The sequence below is a fragment of the Leucoraja erinacea genome, chromosome 5 (assembly GCF_028641065.1).
Source record: "Leucoraja erinacea ecotype New England chromosome 5, Leri_hhj_1, whole genome shotgun sequence".
In the NCBI taxonomy this organism is placed as follows: domain Eukaryota; kingdom Metazoa; phylum Chordata; class Chondrichthyes; order Rajiformes; family Rajidae; genus Leucoraja; species Leucoraja erinaceus.
The window spans coordinates 78,367,763-78,394,418 of NC_073381.1; the positions used below are offsets into that span (position 1 = coordinate 78,367,763).

Consider the following 26,656-nt stretch of genomic DNA (forward strand, 5'->3'; position numbering starts at 1 on the left):
TCATATGACAAAAGCTGACATTGCCATTTTTTGGATTCCTGAAAGAAAAATGTATGTAGTTACAATGCTAAATCCAATGAGAAGGGGGGTGATTAATTGATTCCAGTATCTATCCAGTCCCAGTGCCATACAGTTAAGATTATTCACACGATTTGTTTATAGCTATCCTTCACTCACTGAATATACTAGAGAAATTACCCTGCTTGATAGACATTAAGTTGGTTGAACTTAATGGATGCTGTTTACAAAGTAATTTCATAACACCATAATCTGTTTGAGTGAGCTATCAATTTCATTCCAACTCAATGCCTGACAATGTTCAATAAGTATTCTAAGTGAAAAGGATCCAGAGCACTTCTATTTGAAGCAACCCTTTCTATCATTCTATGCGTGTGTTGATGAAGCGCCTACTGTCAATACTTTTTCTCCAGAGATGTTGCTTGACCCGCTGAGTTATTCCAGAACTTTGTGTCCATCTTTTGAAGAAAGGTCCCGACCCGAAACGTCACTCATCCTTTCTCTCCAGAGATATTGCTTGACCCACTGAGTTACACCAGTACTCTGTATCTATCAAGTTATTTTATGACATTTGGTAAACATTTAACAAAAGATGTACCAATCTTTTGAAGAAAATTATCTGCAAGGTTTATTTGAATTGCACGATAAATAAACAACCACGATGTATAGTACAGGACTTGAATGCCACAAATAATTGGAGCTGGAAGAGTATTGGGGCAGAATGCTGAAAAAATTATTACAGATGTGTACTGTCACAAAATTAATGCTCTTTTATTCCCTTTCAATTCTGTGATGCTCACTCTTGCTGGGATGAAGTTCTACTGCTACCAATGTTCTGGTACCAACCTGACCTCCTGGTGGCTCAGCACTTCAACTCCCCCTCCCATTCCCAATCCGACCTCTCTGTCCTGGGTCTCCTCCATTGCCAGAGTGAGCAACAGTGGAAATTGGAGGAACAGCACCTCATATTCCGCCTGGGGACCTTGCGTCCGGATGGCATTAACATTGAATTCTCCCAATTTTGCTAGCCCTTGCTGTCTCCTCCCCTTCCTTAACCCTCTAGCTGTCTCCTCCCACCCTCCTATCCGCCCGCCCTCGGGCTCCTCCTCCTCCTCCTCCCCTTTTCCTTCCTTCTCCCCCCCCCCCCCCCCACCACCCATCAGTCTGAAGAAGGGTTTCGGCCCGAAACGTCGCCTATTTCCTTCGCCCCATAGATGCTGCTGCACCCGCTGAGTTTCTCCAGCAATTTTGTGTACCCTCTCTGGTACATTGATCAGTGGTCATTATTAAAATTTGCCTGAACATTTTAAATGTTGATTTACTCAAGACTTTAAAGAGGCACCAGTGGGAAATTGAGAGGAAAATCTATTTGGGGAACTGAGGGCTGTAGGTTATTGTTTCAAGATTGGGAACAATTTGTTTACTCTGGGTGGTAGACATTTGAAACTCTCCACAAACATTTGTGGCAGAATGGTCATTTTGAATCTGAGGCGGATGGGTTGTTGATAACTAAGTATTGAGGGATTGGAAACAAAATCAGCAAAATTGGTTCAACTAGTGAATTAGCCATTGAATGGTAGGATAAGATTGAAGGCGAAGTGCGTTACTGCATTTCCATTGCTCTTGGTACTGAATCATAGAGTTGTACAGCACGGAAACCTGCGCTTTGGCCCATCCCTACCTCAGCAACAATCTATTATCAACGTTGTTTTGGTTGTACTATGAACTTCAGTTTTGCACCATTATGGTTTGGTTGCCTACTACTGCTGATTTTTTGGTTATTAGTCATAGACTTGTACAGTGCGGAAACAAGCTTTGTTATTTCAGCCCAACTTGTCCATGCCGACCAAGGTACCCAATCTAAGCTGGTCCCATCTGTTTGCATTTGGCCTATATCCCTCTAAACCTTTCCGATCCACGTACCTGTCCAAATGAAAGGTGGAAAAAGAGCAATGCAACTGATTCTCCGTTTGCAAATTTCCTCTGGCATTCACAAATACAGACATTCCTTCAGGAATCATTTGAAAACTATCAGAATGCGGAATGTTGATTTTTCAGTTTGACTCATTCTCTAGACTAGAGGCAAAGTGTTGTCCAATATTCCTACTGTAGAAGCAGACGAAACTGCAAATGAAAACTTCCCTGTTGATGATTGGGTCCACATCTGGTAGTGACCTAATCAATTCAATCAGCAAAGCTAATAACATGCTGGTGAAATATGGGGGGTGGGGGGTTGGTGGTTAGTGTGTGTGATGCTACAGGCCCCTGCAACCGTGCGTTGAGAGGACGGGACCCAACGGGTCCCCTTTGGTCCAGTATTTATTTATTTGTTTGTTAGTTTGCTTGTCTATTTTTCTTTGATTCGCATCTCCGTAAAAACCCGACGCGTTAACGGTGAAATTAACATATTCCGGTAGAGATTTACCTCCTGATCTTGAAAATTGCCTCATCTGAAAATTTGATTCATTATTTCCTGAGTTTTTTATTTAAATTGTTCACCAATCTGAGATATTTTTTGAAGTTAACGAGCTGATGACGTCACAATGGCTCTGCTCGTTTTGAACGCCACTGGCCACTGTTTTCCCGAGCTGTTACGTAACCCCCCCCCCCCCAAAACTCCGCTGCTTTTGACCGTCCACAGATCGTGCCTGCCCACGGCCTCTCTCGAGTCTCCGCCGCCCGCTCGCCTTGATACCCGCATAAAGTTTGCCGTGGGCCCCGCAGCCCGCTCGCTCGCAGCCCGCGCTTGCCCGCTCGTGTCCCCTCCTCCTCTGCCCCCCCTCCTCCTTAACCCTCCCCCCTCCCCCTCCTCCCCCTCTCCCCCTCTCCTCTTCCTCCCCTCTCCTATTTCTCCTCCCTCCTCCTCTCCCCCTCTCCTCCCCTCTCCTCCTCTCCCCTCCTCCCCCTCCCCCCTCTCCTCTCCCCCTCTCCCCTCTCCCCTCCTCCCCCCCTCCTCCTCCTCCCTCCTCCTTTCCTCCTCCTCCTCTCCCCTCTCCCCCCTCCCCTCTCCTCCCCCTCCCCTCTCCTCCCCCTCCCTCTTCCCCCTCCTCTCCCCCCCTCTCTCCCCCTCTTCTCTCCCCCCCCTCTCTCTCCCCCTCCTCTCTCCCACCCTCCTCTCTCTCCCCCCTACCCTCTCTCTTTCCCCCTCTCTCCCCTTCCTCCCCTCTCTCCCCTCCTTCCTCCCCTCTCTCCCCCCCTTCCTCCCCTCCTCTCCCCCCTCCCCCCTTCCTCCCCTCTCTCCCCCTTCCTCCCCCTCTCTCCCCCCTCTCCCCCCCTCCCTCTCCCCCCCCTCCCTCTTCCCCCCCCCCCAACTCTCCCTCCCTCCATCCCCTCCCTCCCCTCCCTCCTCTCCCCCTCCCTCCTCTCCTCTCCCCCCTCCATTCTTCCCCTCCATCCTCCCCCTCTCTTTACCCCCCATCCCCCCACCCCATGTGTGTGGGGGGTGGTTGGTGTGTGTGTGTGATGCCGCAGGTCGAGTAAACATTAAAATTGACAATAATGTACTCCATGTGCTATAAAATGGCTCCTGTCATTTACAAGGGATGAAAAAGGTTGAACTACTCCCATTTCTCATTCTCTGGTGTGAACTAATGTGGCTCTCTTGTATGCTTGTTTCTTTTAAGAGCTATTGAGATTCACATCGTACGTTTAAATTTGTCATTTCTCTAACCAGTGAACCTCGAGAAATTATTTTTAAGCAATGTTTGAAGAAAATCAATGTACCATTTTTTAATTGCACTATATAACAATATTTCAGGGAAGAAATTCTACCATATATTTTTTCTTATTCTTCAATGACATTTATTTCATAGAACCAGGATCAGGAGGTTATTAAGTCTTTTCCATCCTGTTCCATTATTCAATTGTGTCTCGGCTGTTGCACCTCAGTATCATTTATTCAGTTTTGATCTGTATCCCTTGATACCAATACGTAACAATGAATTGTTTTGAAGATACTTAGATGCCCAATAATGTGACAATTCTGATGCTTCATATCCTGTTAAGAGCAGCTTTAACTGAGAATAAATGATGGCTCTCATTGTTTAGAGGATCGTTGAGCAAACTGAGCCATGGAACACCTCCTGCCTAATTGCTCCCCACAAGCAGGTCATGCCTCATATAGTCTGGTCCTGAGAATGTTGTGAGTTCATAGGATTGAGGAGCATTAGTTTAGTTTAGTTTAGAAAGGCAGCTCGGAAATAGACCCGAGTCCGCACCGATCAGCGACCCCTATACACTAGCACTAACCTACAGACTAGGAGCAATTTACAATTGTTACCGAAGCCAATAAACCCACAAATCTGTACATCTTTGGAGTGTGGGAAGAAAATGTAGCAACCGGGGAAACCCCACATGGTCACGGGGAGAACGCGCAAACTCCCTACAGACACCACCCCTAGTTAGGATCGAACCCGGGCCTCTGGCACTGTAAGGCAATAACTCTACCACTGTACCACCGGGCCGGTGAAAGTAGAAAACGTGTTTTCTACTTTTTGAGATGATTGGTGTTTTTCTGAAAATGTATATTTTCTCACAAATTTCAGTTTGCTGTTTGAGACCTTGTGCTAACGCTTTGTCAACAAATTTGTATTTAAACCAGATACCTTGCTACTTAGTTGAACAGTTTTTGCCATCTTTCTGCTATATTTTACATTTTCTCAATCATTGAGTTCAGAGAATGCTTGCATATATTATGTATCATATGTATTCTATTCTATATCTTGTTTTGTCAACTTTGCATTTTCTTTTCCCTTTTCCTAATATGTCAAATTATGTGTGGGCATAGCTCCTTGGGCATTTCATTCTGCAGTCTTTTTGCACAGGTTGCTAACCTTCATTTACATTTTTCTGCAGAATTCATTTGGATGGTTGGATCACTTAGATTTGGATGAGAGAGTTGCTTGACGTTTCCTGCTCCCCAAACCCACAGGCACATACTGAAGTCATGCCCTGAGATAAATTAATTCAGCATGGAACCTGCCCCCGTCCTTGTTTTATTGCTCAGAACCACTTAGACAAACTTCCCCATTGAAAAGCAGGAGGGGTCTGTACTTGCCGTAGAAAATTACATGGGAATCTACAAAAAATATAAAAATAAAATGGAAAGGCACCCACATCACAAATGCTTAATTCTAAATAAGTAAAATTGCGACTTTGTTTATATAGCAGCTATCCCGATATATATACTACAATATATATCTGGATTATTCTGGATAATCCATTTTTTATGTTATATATACAATTTATAGCAATTTTGTTTTGCCTGATTGTTTGGATAGAAAGATCATATCATGAGTAAATTACATTTGTTTCATTGTTAAACTGATTTTATTTCTAAATACCATTTTTTTTACTAAAACCTCACACACAATAGGTTTAATTAATCTGGACAAAGCGGGAATGTGGTGCAATTTCATTTGCGTTTAGAAACTCCAGGACACATTATCTTGCTGCACACTTAATTCTATGCAATACTAAATCTGCAAGGAGCAACATAATTAGTAAGATCCATCAGATTTTCTCTTCCTTCTCCTGTATTGCTCTTGCAATTGTGTGCCCGTTGAAGCAATATTTCATACTTGCTAATTACTTAAACGAGCTACTTAATGTGTCATAGCTAAAAGAAAATGGATAATTTGAAGGTATTAAATATTCAGTGTATCTCCTATTCTGCAATATTGCATTGTGAAACAGCAGTTTTTGAAAAATAGTTAATGAGATGAATTAATTCTGATATGAAATGAGCAAAAAAAAACAATTTGCCAATAATGAAATATGAAAAATTCAGCTACATGAAACGGAAGGGATTGATAGGATAGAAACAGGGAGGACATTACACCTAGTTGCAGATTGTTTAACTCACAGTTATACCCTTAAAGTAGGGGGTAGGCTAATCACCATTGAAGTGAGGAGTACAGTTCTGGATGCCACACTACAGAAAGGATGTGATAACAAAAAAGTGTTGAAAATATTCATCAGATTGTTTTATTGTCACGTGTACAAAGGTACAGTGAGAAGCTTTTATTGTGTGCTAACTAGTCAGTGGGAAGACGTGATTACAATCGAGCCATCCACAGTGTAGTCACAGGATAAGGGGAATGATGTTTAGTGCAAGAAAAAGTCCAGTAAAGTGATTAAAGATAGTCTAAGGGTCTTCAAAGAAACTCAATTGGTATTGATAGGATAGATGTCACATTTGTTTTCCAGGGAATGGGGTCGAGAACTTAGTGAGCACAGGTTTAAGATGAGAGGAAAGAAGTTGAAATGAGATTCACTTGGCGGCCTTTGAACATGTTGCTGAGAGTCTACTCGGAGCTTTTATTTACTAAAACATGGACACCACACATTTGCCATAGGGACAAGGCAGTGCGTTTAACGCTGACTGGAGAGATTTATTACTGTGGGCAAGAACCAAGACTTGGGAACCTGTAAGAAAAACTGTTGTAGTTTAACTAGATAAATCGGTCCAGCTAATGAGGACTGGTAATAAATTGCCATTGCTGGCATAGATTGGACATTTAAGGCAAAGATCATACAGATCTGGTTCATCTCCCAAATAGAGGATAATCACAGTGAAAAGCGGTAAAAGTTATTAACTGTTTCCAGATAAAGAAGAAATTATTGATTACATTCAACTGCTGCCCATTATAGATTAGGAAGTCACAAAGTCAGGTGATTTTGTTTTTAGTTCAGTAATCTTTGAACTTTGAACATCTTTTGCATCGAATGTGCAATTTGAAACTACGATGGATTCGTTTTCAGCTCTTTGGTAAAGTAATTAGTTCAGTTATTAACATTCTAATTATTTGTTTGTTCTATTTCTAATAGTTGTTGGAGGGAAGTTTCGCTCGGGAAGTCAGCCATGAAGTGGATGGACTGATTTTTCAACCAACGGGGGTAAGATTATTTATTGTAATGTGTAATCTACTTAATATCTCAAATGGAATATATAAACAACACTTTATTAATATAAGTACATAAAATAAATCCCAAATCACACTGCTGTTGACTGAAATCGGCTTCAGCATAGAACAAAATTCAAACCACACCTGCAATAGGTTTTAGAAAGAGATTAGATAATTCCATCCTAATTTGCAGAAAAACAAATGGAATATTTATGCATGACATTGACTGGGTTTTAATAATCTGCCTCCTGCATGATACAATACAATACAATGATACAATTTATTTGTTGTCATTTGAACCTCATTGAGGTTCCAACGAAATTTGGTTTCTGCAGTCATACACACAAGAAAAAGAACCAAGACACAACACAATTTACACAAACATCCATCACAGCGAATCTCCTCCCCGCTGTGATGGAAGGCAAAGTCTTATCTCTCCCCTGCACTCCCCATTCTCCTCCCGATATCAGAGTCAAAGCCCCCGGCGGGCGATGGTAAGTAGGTCCCGCGGCCATTAAAGCCGCGCCGGGCGATGCAAGGCCACGTTCCGGGTCTTGATGTTGGAGCCCCCGGCGGGCACTAGCAAGTATGCAATATATATTACATACCAGCTGCCATTGAACCAAATCTGACTAAATACAAAAAACAAATTGCTGGAGAAAGTCTTTAGGTCGGTAACACATGTGGAGGAAATGTACAGACGACCTTGTGATCTGAAGAAGGATCCTGACCCGAAAAGTTGTCTGTCCATTTTCTCCACAGGTGCTGTCTGACTCGCTGAGTTCTTCCAGCACTTTGTTTTTTGGTCAAGATTCCAACATCAAGAAACAAGCACCTGCATGCAGTTCCTTGTGTCTGTCTTGAGCAAATACTAATTTGTTTGCATGCCCATATTATCCCTTTGGTGGTTCATGAAGTTTGCTTTATGATTGTTGAAATATTATGGATAAATCTAAGTAGTTTTATTCAAGTAATTATCGTAAATCACAGATTAACAGGTGAATAATTACAAGCAATACTGGAATGTAGTTGAGGCTGATTTTGTTAATTTTTGTTGGGCCTCAATAGCAAAAGTTAAGGAGAAAGCATTTGTACAAATAAAACAGGATAAAGTGCTCAAATTTCAACTATTGTCCCCCGCCTCCTTCAATTAAATCTATTGTCTTGATGATCTATCCTTGGTGTGGTAGTTCAGTTTAGTTTTTGTCATGTGTAGCGAGGTACAGTGAAAAGCTTTTATTGTGAGCTATCCAGTGTGTGTGTGTGTGTGTGTATGTGTGTGGTGTGTTTCTGAAATAAAGAAGCACAAGTGTGTGTTTTTTTTCTTTAACTTTCACAATTACTTATACCTGTAAGCTATAATTAAAAAGATAATTTTTAAAACTGAGGAAACTGCATTATTATGTCTAATAGAGAGCTGTCATTTTGATTAGCTCAACTATTTATGGTGAACTGCTCAAGGCTAACAGAAGAAAGTACAATATCATCAACTGTATCGATATCATATATCTATATATTACTAAAACTCTGTTCTTGACCGGTTTCGGCTTTCTGTGCTACGGTTTCCGAGAGTACGCCGCCACCTACGCCCGTCATTTTTGGCCACCTCGCTCAGAGCCCCCCTCTGCAGCGTGTGTGCTGAGGATTTTTCCCGTCGATGAAAATTGACAGAGATATTAATGTTTTTACAACATTCCCCATTCTCTCTGCTGCCCCTGCTGGAGGGAGGGGGAGCAAATATAAAACCAGGAAGTGGTGTGCCTCAATCAGTCTCTGCAAGTGGTGTGCCTCAATCAGTCTCTGCAAGTGGTGTGCCTCAATCAGAGCTTTGAATGACACTGACAAATGTCTACAGCACTGTGAGTACCCTTAACTTGGTTTGAAAATGAAAATATGGTTAGGGGTAAAAAAGCACTGCCTGCAAATAGTTGTTAGGGTTTGGGTTGAAGTAAAAAGGCACTCTCTCTCTTCCCCCCCCCTCCCCCCCCTCCCCCCCCCCCTCCCTCCCCCCCCCCCCCCCCCTCCCCCCCCCCCCCTCTCCCCCCCCCCTCTCCCCCCCTCCCTCTCCCCCCTCCCTCTCCTCTCCCCCCTCCCTCTCCTCTCCCCCCTCCCTCTCCTCTCCCCCCCTCTCCCCCCTCCTCCCCCTCCCCCTCTCCCTCTCCCCCCCCTCCCTCCCCCCCCCCCTCTCTCCCCCCCCTCCCCCCCCCTCCCCCCCTCTCCTCCCCCCTCCTCCCCCCCCCCTCTCCTCCCCCCCCCTCTCTCCCCCCCCCCCCTCTCCCCCCCCCCTCTCTCCCCCCCCCTCTCTCCCCCCCCCTCTCTCCCCTCCCTCTCTCTCCCCCCCTCTCTCTCCCTCCCCCCTCTCTCTCCCCCCCTCTCTCTCTCTCCCCCCTCTCTCCCCTCCCCTCTCCCCTCCCCCCTCCCCCCCCCCCCCCCCTCCCCACCCTCTAGTCCCCCCCCCTCCAATACACAAGCTATGAGAGTTGACGGAGTGGGGGATAGGAGGGAGAAGAAATGTTATTTAAAACATTGTCTTTGGTGGGGAGGAGTGCGAAAGGGCAGAGGTGAGGGAGGAGAGGGGGGAGTGACTGAGGGTAGGGAAAAGAGAGCGAGGGAGGGAGAGGAGGGAGAGAGGTGATAGAGAGACAATGGGATCAGCAGCTTCAAGGGGAGTAAGGAGAGAGTGAGATTTTTGCCCCTACCCCCCATCACTTGGTAAGGATTGATTGGCTCAAGGGAGCGCCGATGCCGACCCAAAAGTCAAGTCCATTTATTGTCTCCTGGAAGCACCGACTCTCCCCTCTCCCCTCTCCCCCCCCCCCCCCTCTCCCCCCCCCCCCCCCCCCCCCCCCCCCCCCAGCACGTGGGAAGGATTTATTGCGTTGGGGGAATGGGTGAGTGGTGGAAACGGGTTGCGTTGGGGAAACATGTGAGTGGTGGAATATTGCATTGGGGAAACGGGTCGGGGGTAGGGAGGGGAAACATAGAAACATAGAAAATAGGTGCAGGAGTAGGCCATTCGGCCCTTCGAGCCTGCACCGCCATTCAATATGATCATGGCTGAACATCCAACTCGGTATCCTGTGCCTGGATCTGGCCTTCTCTCCATACCCTCTGATCCCTTTAGCCACAAGGGCCACATCTAACTCCCTCTTAAATATAGCCAATGAACTGGCCTCAACTACCTTCTGTGGCAGAGAATTCCAGAGATTCACCGCTCACAAGGGGTTATGGAGGGTAGGGAGTGATTGAGGGTACGGGAAAGGAGAGGGAGGGAAAGGTGAAGGAGGGAGGGGAGGAGGTGATGGGAGAGGAGGGGAGGGAGTGTTGGGGCATGAGGGGAAATGAGCCCTGCCTGTGCAGTTGGGGGCTATGGGTGAGTGGTGGAATATTACGTTAGGAAATGGGTAACGTTGGGGGAACGGGTGATGGGGGTGATTGGATCCTGTCCCCGGGGTGAGCACCGACGCCGCGTTCGGGAACCAGACCTCCCGTGTACTGCCGCGACCCCTTTCCGCGTTGGGGGACAGGCCCACTTGGTCCAGTAGTGCAATATAATTTTAGTATGGGGCAACAGGAGGGCTGCAGCCTCACAGCGCCAGAGACCCAGGTTTGATCCTGACTCCGGGTGCTGTCTGTGTGGAGTATATATGTTCGGCCTCTGACCGCGTGGGTTTCCTCTGGGTGCTCCAGTTTCCTCCCACATTCCAAAGACGTACAATTTGTAGATTAATCGGCTTCTGCAAATTGTCCCTAGTGTTTATGATAAAACTGCATGGGTGATCATCGGTCAGCGTGGGCTCAGTGGGCCGAAGGGCCTGTTTCCATGCTGCATCAGCAATTGAGTACAGGAGCAAGGATATCTTGCTGCATCTGCACAAGCCCCTACCTGGAATTATGTGTGCAGCCTTGATTTCCTTATCCAAGCAGAGATATTGTTGCCATTCAGGGAATGTAGCAAAGGTTTAAAAGGCTAACCCATGGGATAGAAGAACATGTAAGGGGAGAGATTTGGCAAGTCAGACCTATTGTAAATTGAACAATGAGAAGGGGTCTCATCGAAAGCCTGACAGAACTAGACTGAGTAAATAATAGGAACAATATACCCATTGGTTAGAGAGTCCAATAATTGGGTTTCCAGCCTTGCAAATTGGAGTTAAGCCATTTAGAATCCACATCAGGTGGAATTTCTTCAGCCAGAGTAGGAGGTGAACACAGGGGATTCTCACCCAGAGAAGGCAGTGGCAGCCGTTATTATATTGATGGAGATGGACGAAGTCAGGAGCAGAATACTAAAGTGCTAGATTGTATTGAATGATGGAGCATGTCTGAGGTGCTGAATAGCCTCCTCTGCTTTTTTTTTCTATGTTTCTACAATAAGCACCACCAACGGAACATCATGATAGATATTAAACAGCATCCCACTGGGTCAGCAGCTGGGATGAATCTGGTTTCCTTCTTTGTTTTGTTGAGTTATACAGTGCCAAAACAGGCCCTTCGTCCCACCGGGCCACTGCCGACCAGCGATCCCCGCACATTAACACTATCCTACACACACTAGGGACAATTTACATTTATACCAAGCCAATTTACCTACATACCTGTACGTAATTGGAGAGTGGGAAGAAACCGAAGATCTCAGAGAAAACCCACGCAGGTCATGGGGAGAATGTTCAAACTCCGTACAGACAGCACCTGTAGTCGGAATCGAACCCGGGTCTCCGGCTCTGCAAGCGCGGTAAGGCAGCAACTTTACCGGTGGGCCATTGTGCCTGTCCCTAATGTAGGTATGTTACAAAACCTACCTGAATCGTGGCTGAGCATCTGCCCCACCCCGTGTGCGCGAATTTGGCGCTGTTTAGAGGGGGCGGGTTTAAAAGGCGATTTTTACTAGGCTGTTGCAATCGAAAATGTTCAGCCTAGTAAATCATTAACGGAAAATCGCTGAAAGACCCTGGCGCAAAAGGTATTATTAGTTTTTATGCCCTTGTATAATAGTTATAGTAGTTTAAAAATCACTCTCTCAACCCGCAACCTCTCGCAGCCCCAGGGTTTTATAAAGCAAACAATTAAAGGTATGTACCTTATTTTTACATTAAATGGGGCTTGTATATAACCCTGTATATAAAGTTTTCTATAGCGAGTAGTTCATTTTGGGCTCTTTATATCCTGCAGTATTTTTCTGGGCACTTGAGGGCACAAATCCAGCACAATGTGAACGTTCTAAACCAGCGCGTTCACAGGAACCCACTAGAAAGCTGATTTAAATTTACTTTAATTTACAGCAATTGGTCACTAAATTCCTTCCATTTGGCCTATAAATTGCTGTAAATGAGATTTAAAAATCATGTTTTATTGTGAATTATTTGTGAATATTATTTGGACACTTGGGCTATTTAAAAATGTTAATCATTTATTAAGAAATGGATAGATGTTTAGATCTAGTAATTGAAGTTTGAAATTAGCTACAATTGGGTAACTAACTAATTAGATGCTTTAATTTCAGGTCATCCAAGTAAGATTATTTTATATTTGTTTCAGAATGCTTCAATCTATGATAACTGAAAATTTCATTCAGTTCTCTTAATTTTTAAGAAGGTTATGGGCTTTTGACTGTCCACGATCACAGCTTTTTTGTTATGTCCATAGAAAATCAATAGGGAACAAGATGCTAATTTCCGAGTATGAAAATGGCCATAACCTTTTTATTAGTTGAGATATGAAAGTGAATTAGGTGTCAAATTAAACTTATTGTTATGCTTTATCTGATGGGATAAATTGCAAACTTGATTTTTTAAATCTCAAAATTTTGTAACATTGCTACCTAATGGCCCCAATAATTGTACATTCTTGGCGGTCATTCTGATGAATTAAAAGCGCCATTCTGCACTATGGTCAAACGCCAAGAAGCTACATCAAGATGTCAGATATTTGATACCTTTATCCCACAAACCCGAACTTAATAAAACCCAAAGCTTGTGTTATTAGATCTGGAATTCTCTTTGTTTATTAAGTGAATAGAGAGGAAATATACTTTATATGAGGCTCTTTAAAGCTAATATCAGTATATCACTGTAGCCACAATTATAGATTAGTCAGCAATTTTTTTGATTAATGAAAATATGATGTGCCAGTTATTTAGCATCTTTCATTTTAAAGGAAATCATTATCTTGAATCAAGTACACTGTGCTTGAGTTCATTCCATGGGGTGAAAATTGAGGGTTATATTTATTTTTATCCAATATGTTGTGCACATTTATTAGGAATTAGGAATCAACTGCTCTTTGATTAATGGCATCTGTGTTTTCCTTCCAACAGAACATCATCATCAAAGCTGCTTCACTGTTTTCATTCCGCATGCAATAATTTTACTGTTTTTAATTTATGCTTTGTCAATCAATATAATTGGTATGGTCGTTTCTAAATGATTCTATTGTACAGCTGTATATTGCAGAAACATTATAACAGTGGGATAAATACTGCACATAACCTTTTCAGTTGTGTATTAAGCAGCTGTGCTGATGATAATAATAGCTGTTAAATAAGATCGGATATGCATCTTGATGAAACAAACCAAGCGATAAACTCTTATTTGTGAAACAAGGTTGATTTTGCAGAAAATATTTTGCCTCCAATAGGTTTTTCTTGTGCAATCTCCCGAGCTCCCTGGTTTTCAGACTGGAGAGTGAAACGGGTAATATTTGCATGTCACAGATTAGAGATCTAAAAAAGAAAATGAGGGACAAATAATGGTGGCCTTATCACCATTGCCCCGTCCTGTAAATGCATAAATAAAGGTATGAGAATGGATGTGACCAACGTGAAAAGCAAACCAAATATAATTAAAAACCTATAAACAATAAAGTGATTGTCAATGCATGGTGTGGTTGATGAAAGTCCATAAAGGAGACTTTATGGAGATAGTGGGCAATATGAGCCAATGTTTTCTATTTGCATCTGCCCTTAATAGAGAAGAGGATGTTGCTAATGGAATGAGTAAAAATGGAGGTAGCTTTAATAGATTGTATTTTTTTATAGTTTAGAGATACAGCACAGAAACAAGCCCTTGAGTGTACCGAGTCCACACAGACCAGCGATCCCCACATATTAACACTATCCTACACACGAGGGACAAATTATATATATATATATATTTTTAAACTATTTTTATTAGAAGCAATGTACAGTCGTATAAATCATGGCATATAATATAAAACATTTTGTGTACAACTTCTTGTTTTAAATTTAACAATAAACAAATAACAAATGTAAGAAAAAAAGAGAAAGGAAAATATTAAGAAAAGTAGTGATGTGTAGGCCCCAAGAGTTAACAATTAGTAGTTTGTGAATCGATAAAGAAAAAGAGCCCATAAAGATGTAGAAAAAAAAAAGAAAGCCAGAAAGGAAAAACCACAGAAAAAAAACAAAGAAAAAAGAATTAGAAAAACAAAAAGAGAAAGAAAGAAAAACAGAACAGAAAAGAAAAGGAATACACCTACTTCATATCTTTCCACATCCCTCACCCAGTTCTGAAACGGTTAATTTTCCAAGTTGTGTTGCACCATATTATACTTGTGACAAATTATATTTATACCAAGCCAATTAACCTACAAACCTGTATGTCTTTGGTGTGTGGGAGGAAACCGAAGATCTCGGAGAAAATCTACGTTGTCACGGGGAGAACGTACAAAGCCCGTACAAAGCACCCATAGTCGGGATCAAACCCACGTCTCTAGCGCTGTAAGGCAGCAACTCTACCGCTGTGCCACCGTGCCGCCCTAAAGTATAAAAGTGGGAAATTTGTAAAAGGTTGATCATACTTAAAATAGAAGAGTAGGAATAGAACATATGCTGGATAACTGAGAAAATCAGGGAGGTAATTAAGGATGCTTTGGCCACAATCATCCTATCTCCTCTGGTATGAGGAGTGGTGCTAGACCAGTCCATCTTATGGTGCTGAGCACACTTCTTGAAACAATAATCCAGGACATTGTTAAATGGCATTTCATAAACATTAGCACAAATGAAATGAGGCCAGCATGACAAATTTACATTGGTTTATTTCTCACATTCGTACGTACAATATTGAAGGCGGCCAGTTGGCCCATTGAGGCTGTGCTGGCCCTCAAAGCATTTCCATCAATAACATTGCTCCATTTCTTTGCCTATATCTCTCTCACTCGCCCTTTAACTACTCTAATTCTCGTGTCACCCACCTGTATTAGGGATAACTTAAATAGGCAGATAACCGCCAGTTTATCTTTGGAATACGTGAGGAAACAAGAGCAGCAGGGGGGGACCCACAGTCCATGGAGAATTTACAGACTTATTGTGGGCAGCACCAGGATTGAACTAAGGTCACTGGAGCTGTCTGACAGCACCATTAGCTGCTGTAGCACTATGCCTCCTGATTCACTTCTTTCAGAGCATTGTCGTTGATTACGTGTATGTGGACTTTCAGAAGGTAACGGACAAAGCACTCTATAATTAACTACCCAGCACAATTATTTTAAGATTTTAGAGAGAATGGCTGCATGAAAAGAAAACTGACTTAGGTGACAGGGTGCAAGAACCAGCGGTTGAAACCTATTTTCAGACTGGAGGAATGTATAAGAGGGACTTCAGCATGGATCTGTATAAATACCACTGCTCTTAATATATGTTGTTGATCATGGAGATGTTGGGCATAATTTCAATGTTTTCACATAACCCAATAGTTGGAATTGTGATAAGCAATGAAGATAGTGACGTACTTCAGGAGAATCTTGCAGATATAGAATGATTACGTTACACATGTTGTGCCTATGCTGTTTTCTTGGCACAGCTATCCGAAACAATGTTTTTGAAAGTTACTATTGAGTCTGCTACCAATTGCAACTTATTGTAAAGGGGAAAAATGTTGTTTCTCTTTCTTTTGTCAATCACATTCAATGTGAATTCTCTGGTACCAACTCCTTCTTCCTGCTCCAGCTCACCTGTCATCCTCTTCCCCTCCTCTACATTAAGCAGAGGTGGTGTAGTCACTGACTCCGTATTCAATGTTTCTACCTTTAGACACTGCATCTGGTTTGCTATTTAGCTTCTGACCTCCTCCTCGTCCAGTAATACTCTACCTCCTCTTATCTTGTTGATCCTCACAATAATGTTTATATTGGGCGCAGCGGTAGAGCTACTGCCTTACAGCGCTGGAGACCAGGGTTCAATCCTGACTATGGGTGCTGTCTATACGGAGTTTTATGTTTTTCCCATGACCTACCCGGGTTTTCTCCGAGATCTTCGGTTTCTTCCCACACTCCAAAGACGTACAGGTTTGTAGGTTAATTGGCTTGGTATAAATGTAAGATGTCCCTAGTGTATAGTGTGGTGTAGGATAGTGTTATTGTGCGGGGATCGCTGGTTGGTGCGGACTCGTTGGGTTGAAGGGCCTGTTTCCATGTTGTATCTCTAAACTAAACTAAACTAGTAGTTTAGTTCAGAGATACAGCGGAGAAACAGGCGTTTTGGCCCATGGAGTCCGTGCTGACCAGCGATCCCGCACACTAACACTATCCTACACACTCTAGGGATAATTTACAATTTTACCTAAACCAATTAACCTACAAACCTCCGCGTCTTTGGAGTGTGTGAGGCAACCGGAGCACCCGGAGAAACCCCACGCAGGTCACGGGGAGAACGTACAAACTGCGTATAAACACCACCCATCAGGATCGAACCTGAGTCTCTGCCGCTGTAAGATAGCAACTCTGCCACTGCGCCATCGTGCCGCCCTTAAAGTAAAAGAAGTAATTATAATATCTATTTGACCAGTAGCTCTAAATATATGTCGTGGAAGCAGAATTTATAATGGTGTTCAGTTCTAGTATTTGTATTTATTTATTTCTTTGATTACTTTAAAAATAACTTAACACAATAAAAATCACTCGATGTCAAGTTTGTCATTTGCACGTATAGTGAGGCACAATGAAAGAACCTGGTGGTTGTAGGAAAGCAGCTGTTTGTGAATCCGATGATGTGCAACTGCAGGCTTCTGTACCTCCTGCCTGCTGGTAGTAGATAGAAGAGGGCCTTGCCCACATTGTGGGGATTATTGATGATAGATGCCGACTTCCTGAGACGGTGCCTCTAGTCGATGCTTTCGATGGTGGGAAGGGTTGTGCCAGTGAAGGACCTGGCTGAGTCCACTGCTCACTGCAGCCTCATGTGGTACAACCAGTCAGGACATTTCCCACAGTGGATCTGTAGACATTTGTTAGAGTAATCAGTTACATGCCGAATCCCTTTCTACTTCCAAGAAAGGAGAGGCACTGGTACGCATTCTCCATGATTACATCTGGACCCGGACAAGTCATCTGAGTTGATGATGCTGAGGAAATTGGAGCTGAATGGAAATGGCATGGACTTAATTTTACTTAATACCATCAACACTTAATTAAATTGCCAACATGAAGTTATGTCCAATAGGCATGTGTACATAATCATTGCTGTCTCTTTATTGAACTTTTTGGAAGCAGAATTTTCATTATACTATAGTTTGTACAAGGCGAAAAATTAATGTGTTACTTTTCCTTAATTTAGGACATCAGCCGCAGCCGATGTCCTAAATTGCTTCCAAAGTTTGCCGAATTAATTTCAAGGAAACCCATTTATACTGAAGCACACTGTAGGGTAGTTCACCAAATAAACTACAGCAAACAACCTAATACCAGCTGTAATTTGATTTGCTCATATTCATAAGCTTAGTCAAATAAACAGAGCAGGATTTTATTGGTTTCTAAATGAAGGATTACATTGGATCATGATGTACTGCTCAAAAACTTTTGTTGTGCTTGCTGGTCCTTGCCTTTGTGGGGAAGAAATATTTGAAGAACATTGGATTTATTTTACATTAAAAAGATAGCATTGGTGTGAACAGTAAGCCTGTAAAGAAACGTACTTCTTAAGAGCTATGCGAAACTATCACAACGGTTTTTTTTTCAAGAGGCAAACATGTTATTGACAGCCATTTTATCAGGCTCTGCATGAACTGTGCATTTGCTTACTAGAAAGGCAGCTTTCTGTCATTATCTTTATTTTTGACAAGCACATTGTAAAGATATACATGCTTTGGATTCAATACAAGATGCAGAAATAAGGTCGATTCCTGAGTGTTGAGAGAATGGGGATGAAGAATTTAGTTGATGCAAAGTTGAATAGGATATAAAAAATAGGATATAAAAAAACCGAAATGATAAATGTCAAAGGACTGATAGAGATGAATAGAGCTGAGGAAAATTGCAAGGCAAAACAAATACGGGTTAGATCCTTATGTATTTCACCTCTGCTACTTTGAAATGATCCTTGTGAAACATATTCTGCAGTCAGTAAGGAATTGATAAAGAGGGAAGATAATCTTTCTTCGCAAATTTCCCATTGTGCCCTGGCTTATCATGGACACCAATGCTTGAAACAAATAAGAGCAGTTAAGCTCAATAACTGAGGTGAATTTGTCATTTCTGAAGCATGTTATCTTGCTTATTAAGAGCTGTGTTAGCTAATGCTCAATTGATTGCAATATGAATATCGACTCCCATTAAATTGAATACATTCAATAGCTTTCTGCAGTGGTTGTTCACCCCCCATCCCCACCCCCATAGACTAGGTGATAGGTGATGTCTGCCTTTTGTTTGTTCAGCAATTAGTGTTATTCATATTTTTCTGAAATGTTTTGTTGCATTTTCAATCCAAGGAGTTTTTTTTAAAGATTTGAGCGTAGATTTGGGATGGTTGATCGGTCGTTAAATAAGGAGCAAGAACAGCATGACCAAGCTTTATTATTTCATTGCTTCTTATATACTCCTAAAATTCTTCAGGAGATCACTTGATGTGTGCATATTTGTTTCAAATCTTTTAGGCCAAAGTTGCTTTATATCTCTTGGAACTGCTTGCATCTAGTACATCTTCCACTTTATGAGCCTTGTTAGCATGATCATTTTGTTAAAAGTGGTCACTATTGGCACAATATGCATACCAGCAGGCAACCTCCTTTCAGAGAAGCCTTGCCAACCACTTAGTAACAGTATAACAGTGCATTTGCATTTCTGCATGTGCAGCTGTCGCTTGATATGGCAAGATTCTGTGAAATAAAGCTGGTACGAAGTTTGCCTTTGAAAAACAGCTGAAAATCAATGGTATAAATGAGACATACAGAAAAGTAAATCACTCATTTATAAAAGTAAATAAATAGGTTGGTATTCACAACTGAAAGTTCCCATGGGTATCTGAATGACGTACTAGAAGCTGCCTGACTTATCTAGTGGTGATTGTTGATACACCCCTCTTCTGCAAATTCCCAGTTTATGGTCTATTACTAGCACCTGGAAGGCAATGGGCTGGCCAGTGAATTTCATTTAAGGAAATGAGCCTGCAGAACTTCATCAAATGCTAAGAAAGAGATATTAAAAAACAAAATGAAAACAGCGTTCAGCTGAGACTCATGTTATCTTGCATTTTCTATTATAACTCTTCATCACACGGGATTTCAGGATTTCTCTGTTGTGACAAATGTTTACATTTGCCCCTCTGTTTGATGGCACGTTTTGACGAAGAATTGCATAGATTTATCCAGCTTTCTTTTCAAGCTATCAATTTCTAAGCAACACAACGGCGCAGCAGTAGAGCTGCTGCCTCACAGCGCCAGATCTCCTGGTTCGATCCTGACCATGGGTGCTGTCTTTAGTTTAGTTTAGACATACAGCGCGGAAACAGGCCCTTGGGCCCACCGTCCATGCCGACTAGCGATCCCCGCACATTAACGCTATCCTACATACTAGGGACAATTTACAATTATACCAAGACAATTATCCTAGAGACCTGTATGTCTTTGGAGTGTGGAAGGAAACCGAAGATCTCGGAGAAAACCCACACAAGTCACGGGGTGAAAGTACAAATTCCGTACAGACAGCATCCGCAGCCAGGATCAAACCCGGGTCTCTGGCACTGCAATCGCTGTAAGGCAGCAACTCTACCGCTGCTCCACTGTGCCGCAGTCTGTGCGGAGTCCGTACGTTCTCCCTGTGTTGGCATTGGTTTTCTCCGGGTGCTCTGGTTTCCTCCTCCATTCCAAAGACGCGTACGTTTGTAGGTTAATTGCTTTCTGTAAACTGTCCCTAGTGTGCAGGATCCAAAAATGGTCCAACATAGAACTAGTGTATCAGTGATCGATGGTTGGTGTGGACCGAAGAGTTTGTTTCCACACTGAATAGCTAAACTAAACAATTGACTTGCTTTTCTGGGTAAAATCTTTTAAACAATTAATCTGGTAATCACTAACTCTGATATTGTCATAACGAAGTAACAATAATAAGACTGTAGTTCAAACAAATTGAAGCTATGACTATTACATTTGAAGGATATTCCTTCTGGAGAATATTCCCTTTATAAGCTACAACATATTACCTGAAGCCTTGCGTAGGTTATTATCCTGTTATCTAGTGAAAGGGGGATTTCGATCACACAGGCAACTGAATTACCACGGGATTTTAAAATTTAAAATAACCTGAGAGGCCAGGAGGAAGGAAGGGCAAGTTTAATACAGGATTCTAACAGTTGTACATTTTGAATTATAGAAGAAACCAGGCAGGAGTCAAATCATTATTCAAGTTCTCAGCCCGACATAAGAAATGTAAAAGAATACATTTACACAGTCTCACTGAAAATATTGTCCTTCCAAATGAAAAATGTACCTGTCATAGGTACTGAGCAGCACAGATGAGTTTAAAGACCTTGAGCAGACCTATTCAGTCATAGTGTCACTTCTAACATGTTTTCTTTCTGGTGTTGCAGAAAATGAAAATAGATGATTTTGAAGATTATGCTTTCCCTATGTTACTTGTACGTTTGACAATCTGTATTACAAATTGCTATACTAAACTGGTGAAAAAGAGTTTGACGAAAGTACAATGCTTCAGTAATGTGATATCATGGACAAACCTGATTTTCTGTTTCTGTTTTAGAATCAAAATCGCCCCATGATAGCCAATTGCATTGAGCCTGCCAATAGCTGACTTTCAAGATACAAGATACATTTAATTGTCATTTGGACCCCTTGAGGTCCAAACGAAATGCCGTTTCTGCAGCCATACATTACAAACAAATAGACCCAAGACACAACATAATTTACATAAACATCCGTCACATTGCTGTGATGGAAGGCCAAATAAACTTATCTCTCCACTGGCCCCCCCCCCCCCCCACCCCCCCCCCCCCCCCCCCCCCCCCCCCCCCCCCCCCCCCCCCCCCCCCCCCCCCCCCCCCCCCCCCCCCCCCCCCCCCCCCCCCCCCCCCCCCCCCCCCCCCGATGTCAGAGTCAAAGTCAAAGCCCCTGGCTGGCGATGGCGATTGTCCCGCGGCCATTAAAGCCACGCCGAGTGGTGCGAGGTCGCACACCGGGTCTTGGTGTTAGAGCCCCCGGCGTGCGCTCGCAGAGTCCCGCGGCCATTCCAAGCCGCGCGGGGCGGTGATGTCAGGCCCCTCTCCAGGAGCTCTTCGACCCCGCAACTCGGGCGCGGAGAAGTCGCCGTTGCGAGAGCCCTGAAAAGCGGTCTCCCTCCAGGGACCCGCGGGCTCCCGGTGCCGCCGTCCGCAGCCCCGCAGTTGCAGCCTCCGACTCTCCGGTCGGGCCGCAGCAGCAGCAGCAGCAGCGCTCCACCGCTCCACCCGCTCCAGACTCGGCCAGCTCCGCGACGGTGAGGTGAGTCGTCGGCACCAGAGTCCCCGGTCTCTTCCTGTTGGAGGCCGCTCCTCATTGCAGCCCCAACGATAACGGAAACCCGACGAGAAAAGGTCGGGTCTCCCGTGCAGGGAGAGATTTAAAAGTTTCCCCCCCCCCCTTCCACCCCCCCCCCCCACACACACCCCCCAACAAAAAATAACAAAAACTACATAAAAAACATAGACAGAAAATAATAAAACGCGGACAGGCTGCAGAGGCCGCTGCTGACGAGAGTCGCGCCGCCCACCCTACTCAAACCAGCAGCCTCCATTTACTTAGCATCTTTTCATAAGAAAGTACCCCACAGCCTTTCTTAGAAGCTGCTTCAAACAAAACTTGACGCCAAGCAACTAACAAAAATATTTCAATTTTATGATTCCATTTTGCTTTTAATGTCTTTTGTGAACCCATCTTGTTTCAATCTTTGTAGCCTCACACGCAGATGAGTTTATTACCAAATAATTTTACTTTGGAACAAGAACAGAGTGCTTTAACTATGTGAGTGGAAAGTACAACATTGGTTATTGTTCCAATATATTTAGAGTGGGCAAAATATATGAATGGGATGACCCTTAACAGCGATGATGTACAGAGGGATCTTTTGGTCCGTCCATAATTCCCTGAAAATTGCACAAAAGGAGATGGGAGTGGTAAAGAAGGCATATAGAATGCTTGCTTATATAGGTCAGGGCATTGAGTTTAAGAGTCAATGTCATAATGCAGCTCTACAGGACTTTGGTTGGGCCGCATTTGGAATATTGCATGCATTTCTGGTTGCCCCATTACAGATAGGGTGCGAAGCCTTTGGAAAAGATGTAGAGGTGGTTTACCAGGATGATAACTGGATTAGGTGGGAATAAGCTGCAGGGAAAGTGTGTAAGAAAGAACTACAGATGCTGGTTCAGACTGAAGAAGGGTCTCAACCCGAAACGTCGCCCATTCCTTTTCTCCAGAGATGCTGCCTCACCTGCTGAGTTATTCCAGCATCATGTGCCTAGCTGCAGGGAAAGGTTGGACAGACCTGGATTGGTTTCTTTGGAACGCAGGAGGTTGTGAAATACCTGATGGAAGTATATAAAATCATCAGAGACCTTGATAGGGTAGACAGTCAGAACCTTTTTCCGAGGATGGAATCATCAACTACAAGAGGGCATAGCTTTAAGGTGAGAGGGGCAAATTTTAAAGGAGATGTGGGGGCAAGTTTTTACTGGGGATGATGATTATCTGCAATACGCTGCCTGGGTGGATGGTTGTGGCAGATACGATAGTGACATTAAGAGACTTGGATTGGCACATGGATATGCAGGGAATGGATTATGTGCAAGCTGATAGGAGTTGGCACATTGTATCATGTACGGCACAGACTTTGTGGGTTGTAATTCCTGTTCTTGTGATGTACTGTACATCGTGTGATGTACTGTACTATGTTCATTGGTCTTTGATGGCTGACAGGCAAATTAGTCAGCAGCTAAACAAGAGGGACGATGGACCAAAGCTTTACACTTATTTTTTTCCTCCCCCATTCATTCATTATTTGTTCTACTGCAATTCCTGCTTTTTCTCAAATTTCTTAACTGCTTTCATTTTCCACAATTGTCATTTATCCTCATTCTTTCCACCTTCTACTTTCTATTTTCTGCTCTTTCTTCTCTGCCAAACCTCTCACTTCCTCCTTCATATTTCCAGCAACACACCTATCTTCCTCAGCAGTTCCATGTTTCCCACCATCCCTAACATTCCATTCCTTCACTTTCCCCCACCTAACATTCTTCACATCGCCTTCAATGCCTACCCCTTTCTCCTCCCAGATATTCTGTTTCTCTTTCCCCATGCCCGCTCCCCCATATCTTTCCAGCCATTTCTCCTCTTCATGGCTTGTTTTCCTTGCCATTTTGCCCCAATTTCCTTCCTTACGCCCCATTTTTCTGATTGTCCACCACTTTTCAAACCTTTTTTTTTGTGTTTAATTTTCCCATTCAAATTTCACCTCCAGTACTTGCCTACTGACTGCTCTTCTCCCTGGAGTTTATCTCCAGTCCTCCTCAATACCTTTGCTCTTCAGCCCTCCTCAATACCCTGCTTTCACTCTGAAACTAGACATAAATACGTACTCAATGATCCAAACAATGAATGTTAACAGACGGGGTGATTTTAGATTTGTCCCTGAGTCACCCCAAGAGGAGATAAGCTAATTAATTGTAATAATGAACCCTATTCTGTGTTTCAATTCCTTTTAAGTGCTGTCTCAGGAAGAGAAAGATCAATTTGTTATAACTAAGATACATAATGATCTAATCTTGAAGTTCTGTTGCAAAAATAATACTTTCCCTGCTCAATATAGGCAATCTATGTGGATTTAAAAATTGCCAAAGCAATAAATGGTAACTCATTACAGGATAAAGCACAAGCCTTATTGTAGATGATGAACATTTATTTGCTTAAGTTGTTTTGTGAATTAATTGTACACATTTTGTCTTGATTTATTTTGTACGGTGATGCCAAACGATTCCTAACATTTGAAATTTCATTATACAACAACAATGTTTTGTGTTGCAAGAATTATTTTCTTAATGCGTTTAGAAAGTCATAATGCATTTTGCTCACTTGAGCTTTGCTTTGGAAAACCAGACCATTGTTGAGTTCTGTCTATGTGTATTCTTAAACTTGTTTGACAAACGATCAAAACTATCAAAATTGTAACTGCAAAATGTGCACATTAATAACAGTAAAAAAAAGTACTCAAATAGAAACTCTTGTAAGCTTTTGTTTTGATGGTTGTAGAGAAGTACTATGTCATTATACTGGCATACAAACTTAGATTGCTTTTTCTGAAGCATCAGAGGTTGAATGGAGACCTGAAGTATATAAAATTATGAGAGGCATAGATGGGGTAGGCAGAATAATTTTCTCAGGGTGGAAATGTCAAACACTAAAGGGTATCAATTTCAGGTCAGAGCAAATATACTCTACTATCTTTGGATCAGAGGGAGAAAGTTTAAAAATTAGCTTCACATTTCTGAAGCTTTTCAATGTACCTTGGTACACGTGACAATAGACTAAGCTAAAAGTATTGTGATTGGTAAGGAATAGAATCCTACAGCTGAGAAACAGGCCCTTCAGCCCAACCTTTCCATGCTGACCCAAATGCCCATTTCTCTGCTTTTTGACCCATATAAATTTAAACCTTCCCTAACCCTGTAGCTAAAAAAATGTATTTTAAATGTTGTCATTGTACATGCCTCAATCACTTTATCTGGCAGCTCATTCCACATCTATTCCACTGTCTGTGTAGAGAAAATGTTGCCTCACGGGCTCCTTTCGTCTTTCTTTCCCCTCTCACCTTAAACTTATGCCATCTTGTTCTTGATTCCCCAACCCTGAGAAAAAGTCTGTGCATTCACGCTATCTATGCCTCTCACGATTTAAACCTGCAAAACCTCTCAATATAACTAAGTCCGTTGAGTCCTTCCAACAACCTCATGAATCTTCTCTGCACTCTTTACGGTTTAATTACATCCTTCCTGTACCAGGGTGACAAAATCTGAATACATTACTGTAAGTGAGGTCTCACCAACTTTTTGTACAATTGCAACACAACATCTATAGTCAATGCCCTCACTGATAAAGGCTACCATGCCATTTGCCTTCCTCACACCGCCCAGTCTAACTGTGTCAGGGACTTGTATAATTGTACTCCTGGAACCCTGTATTCCACAACATTCCCCAGGGCCCTTCTCTGGTTTGACATTCCAAAATGCAACACTGCACATCTATCGGAATTAAACTCCATTTGCCATTCCTCGGCCCGTTTATTCAGCTGACCAAGATCCCATGCAATTCTCGATAACTATGATTGATACCATCCATTTTTGGCGTCATCTGCAAACTAACTAATCATGCCTAGTATGTTTTCATCCAAATTATTTATCGATGACAACAATAATGGGCCTAGCACCAACCTGCCAATGTTAATAGTTCATATTCCAAATTGATAATCTATGATTTCTTCAACTTTTGACATTTTACGGGAGTTTCCTTATCAGCTGGCATACGAGATATCAAAACAGGAATATGCTGTGTGCATTCTCAAACCTGCCCCCACATTTATTAGTTTCATGTCTGCTCCTGTACCTCAAATCCATTTTCCCGCCCCATGGCATTTGATGTAAAACAAAATCTGTCAATCTCTTAACTATACTCAATAGCTGAGTGTCTACAACTTTCTGAAGTATATAAAATAAATTCTCATCGTTTAGTTCTAAACGGCCAACCAATGATTCTGAGACTGGGCTCGCTCACTCTAATCTTAGATGCTATCTTGAGAAAACAGCATTTCAGCAATGACCTCATCAATCCTTCTGAGAATCTTGTTTGTGTCAATAAAATCACTTCTCATTCTTTAAACTCAAGTGGGTACAGACCGGTGCTCCCCAATATATATACGTCTTGGGAATCAGCCCAGTGAGCTATATTACAGTTATTCAATTCATGCTTCAGAATGGAAACTAAAATCATGTGTGGTGTTCAAAATGGGTCTCACCCAAGCCCAGTCCAATTTCACCATTTGTCCTCTGTGATTATATAAGAGCCTGATATTATACATTTTGTATTCTTGTGGATAAACCATTTATTTACTGCTCTAAATATAGAATAACATAATTAGATAATTTAAATAGAGAAACAAGGAACTGCACAGGCTGGTTTACAAAAAAAAGGCAGTACTGGAGTAACTTAGCAGTCCAGGCAACATCTCTGGAGATTTCGATGGGTGTAATTTTGGGTCGGAACTCTTTTCCTGATTCTCATTTCGGGTTGGGCCTGATCTGACCTGAAATATCACCTCTCCATGTTTTCCATAGATGCTGCCTGACATACTGAGTTACTCCAGCACTTGGTATCTTTTTTTCTAGACAATTTAAATAGTCAGTGTTAATTTGATCTGTGCAGTGGAATAGAATAAATGTTTCTAAACACATGTTTTAAAAC

General features: G+C 42.6%; 1 protein-coding gene across 2 annotated transcripts in view; it reads left to right on the plus strand.

Annotated features, from left to right (window-relative positions):
• Nucleotides 1-26,656, plus strand: part of rngtt (RNA guanylyltransferase and 5'-phosphatase) — a 270,693-nt gene that overhangs the window by 171,408 nt on the left and 72,629 nt on the right. For both annotated transcript variants that reach the window (XM_055636039.1, XM_055636038.1), the window contains one exon: nt 6,847-6,915. In XM_055636039.1, coding sequence (XP_055492014.1) covers nt 6,847-6,915 — 69 coding nt within the window. The remainder of the gene's footprint in view (nt 1-6,846; nt 6,916-26,656) is intronic.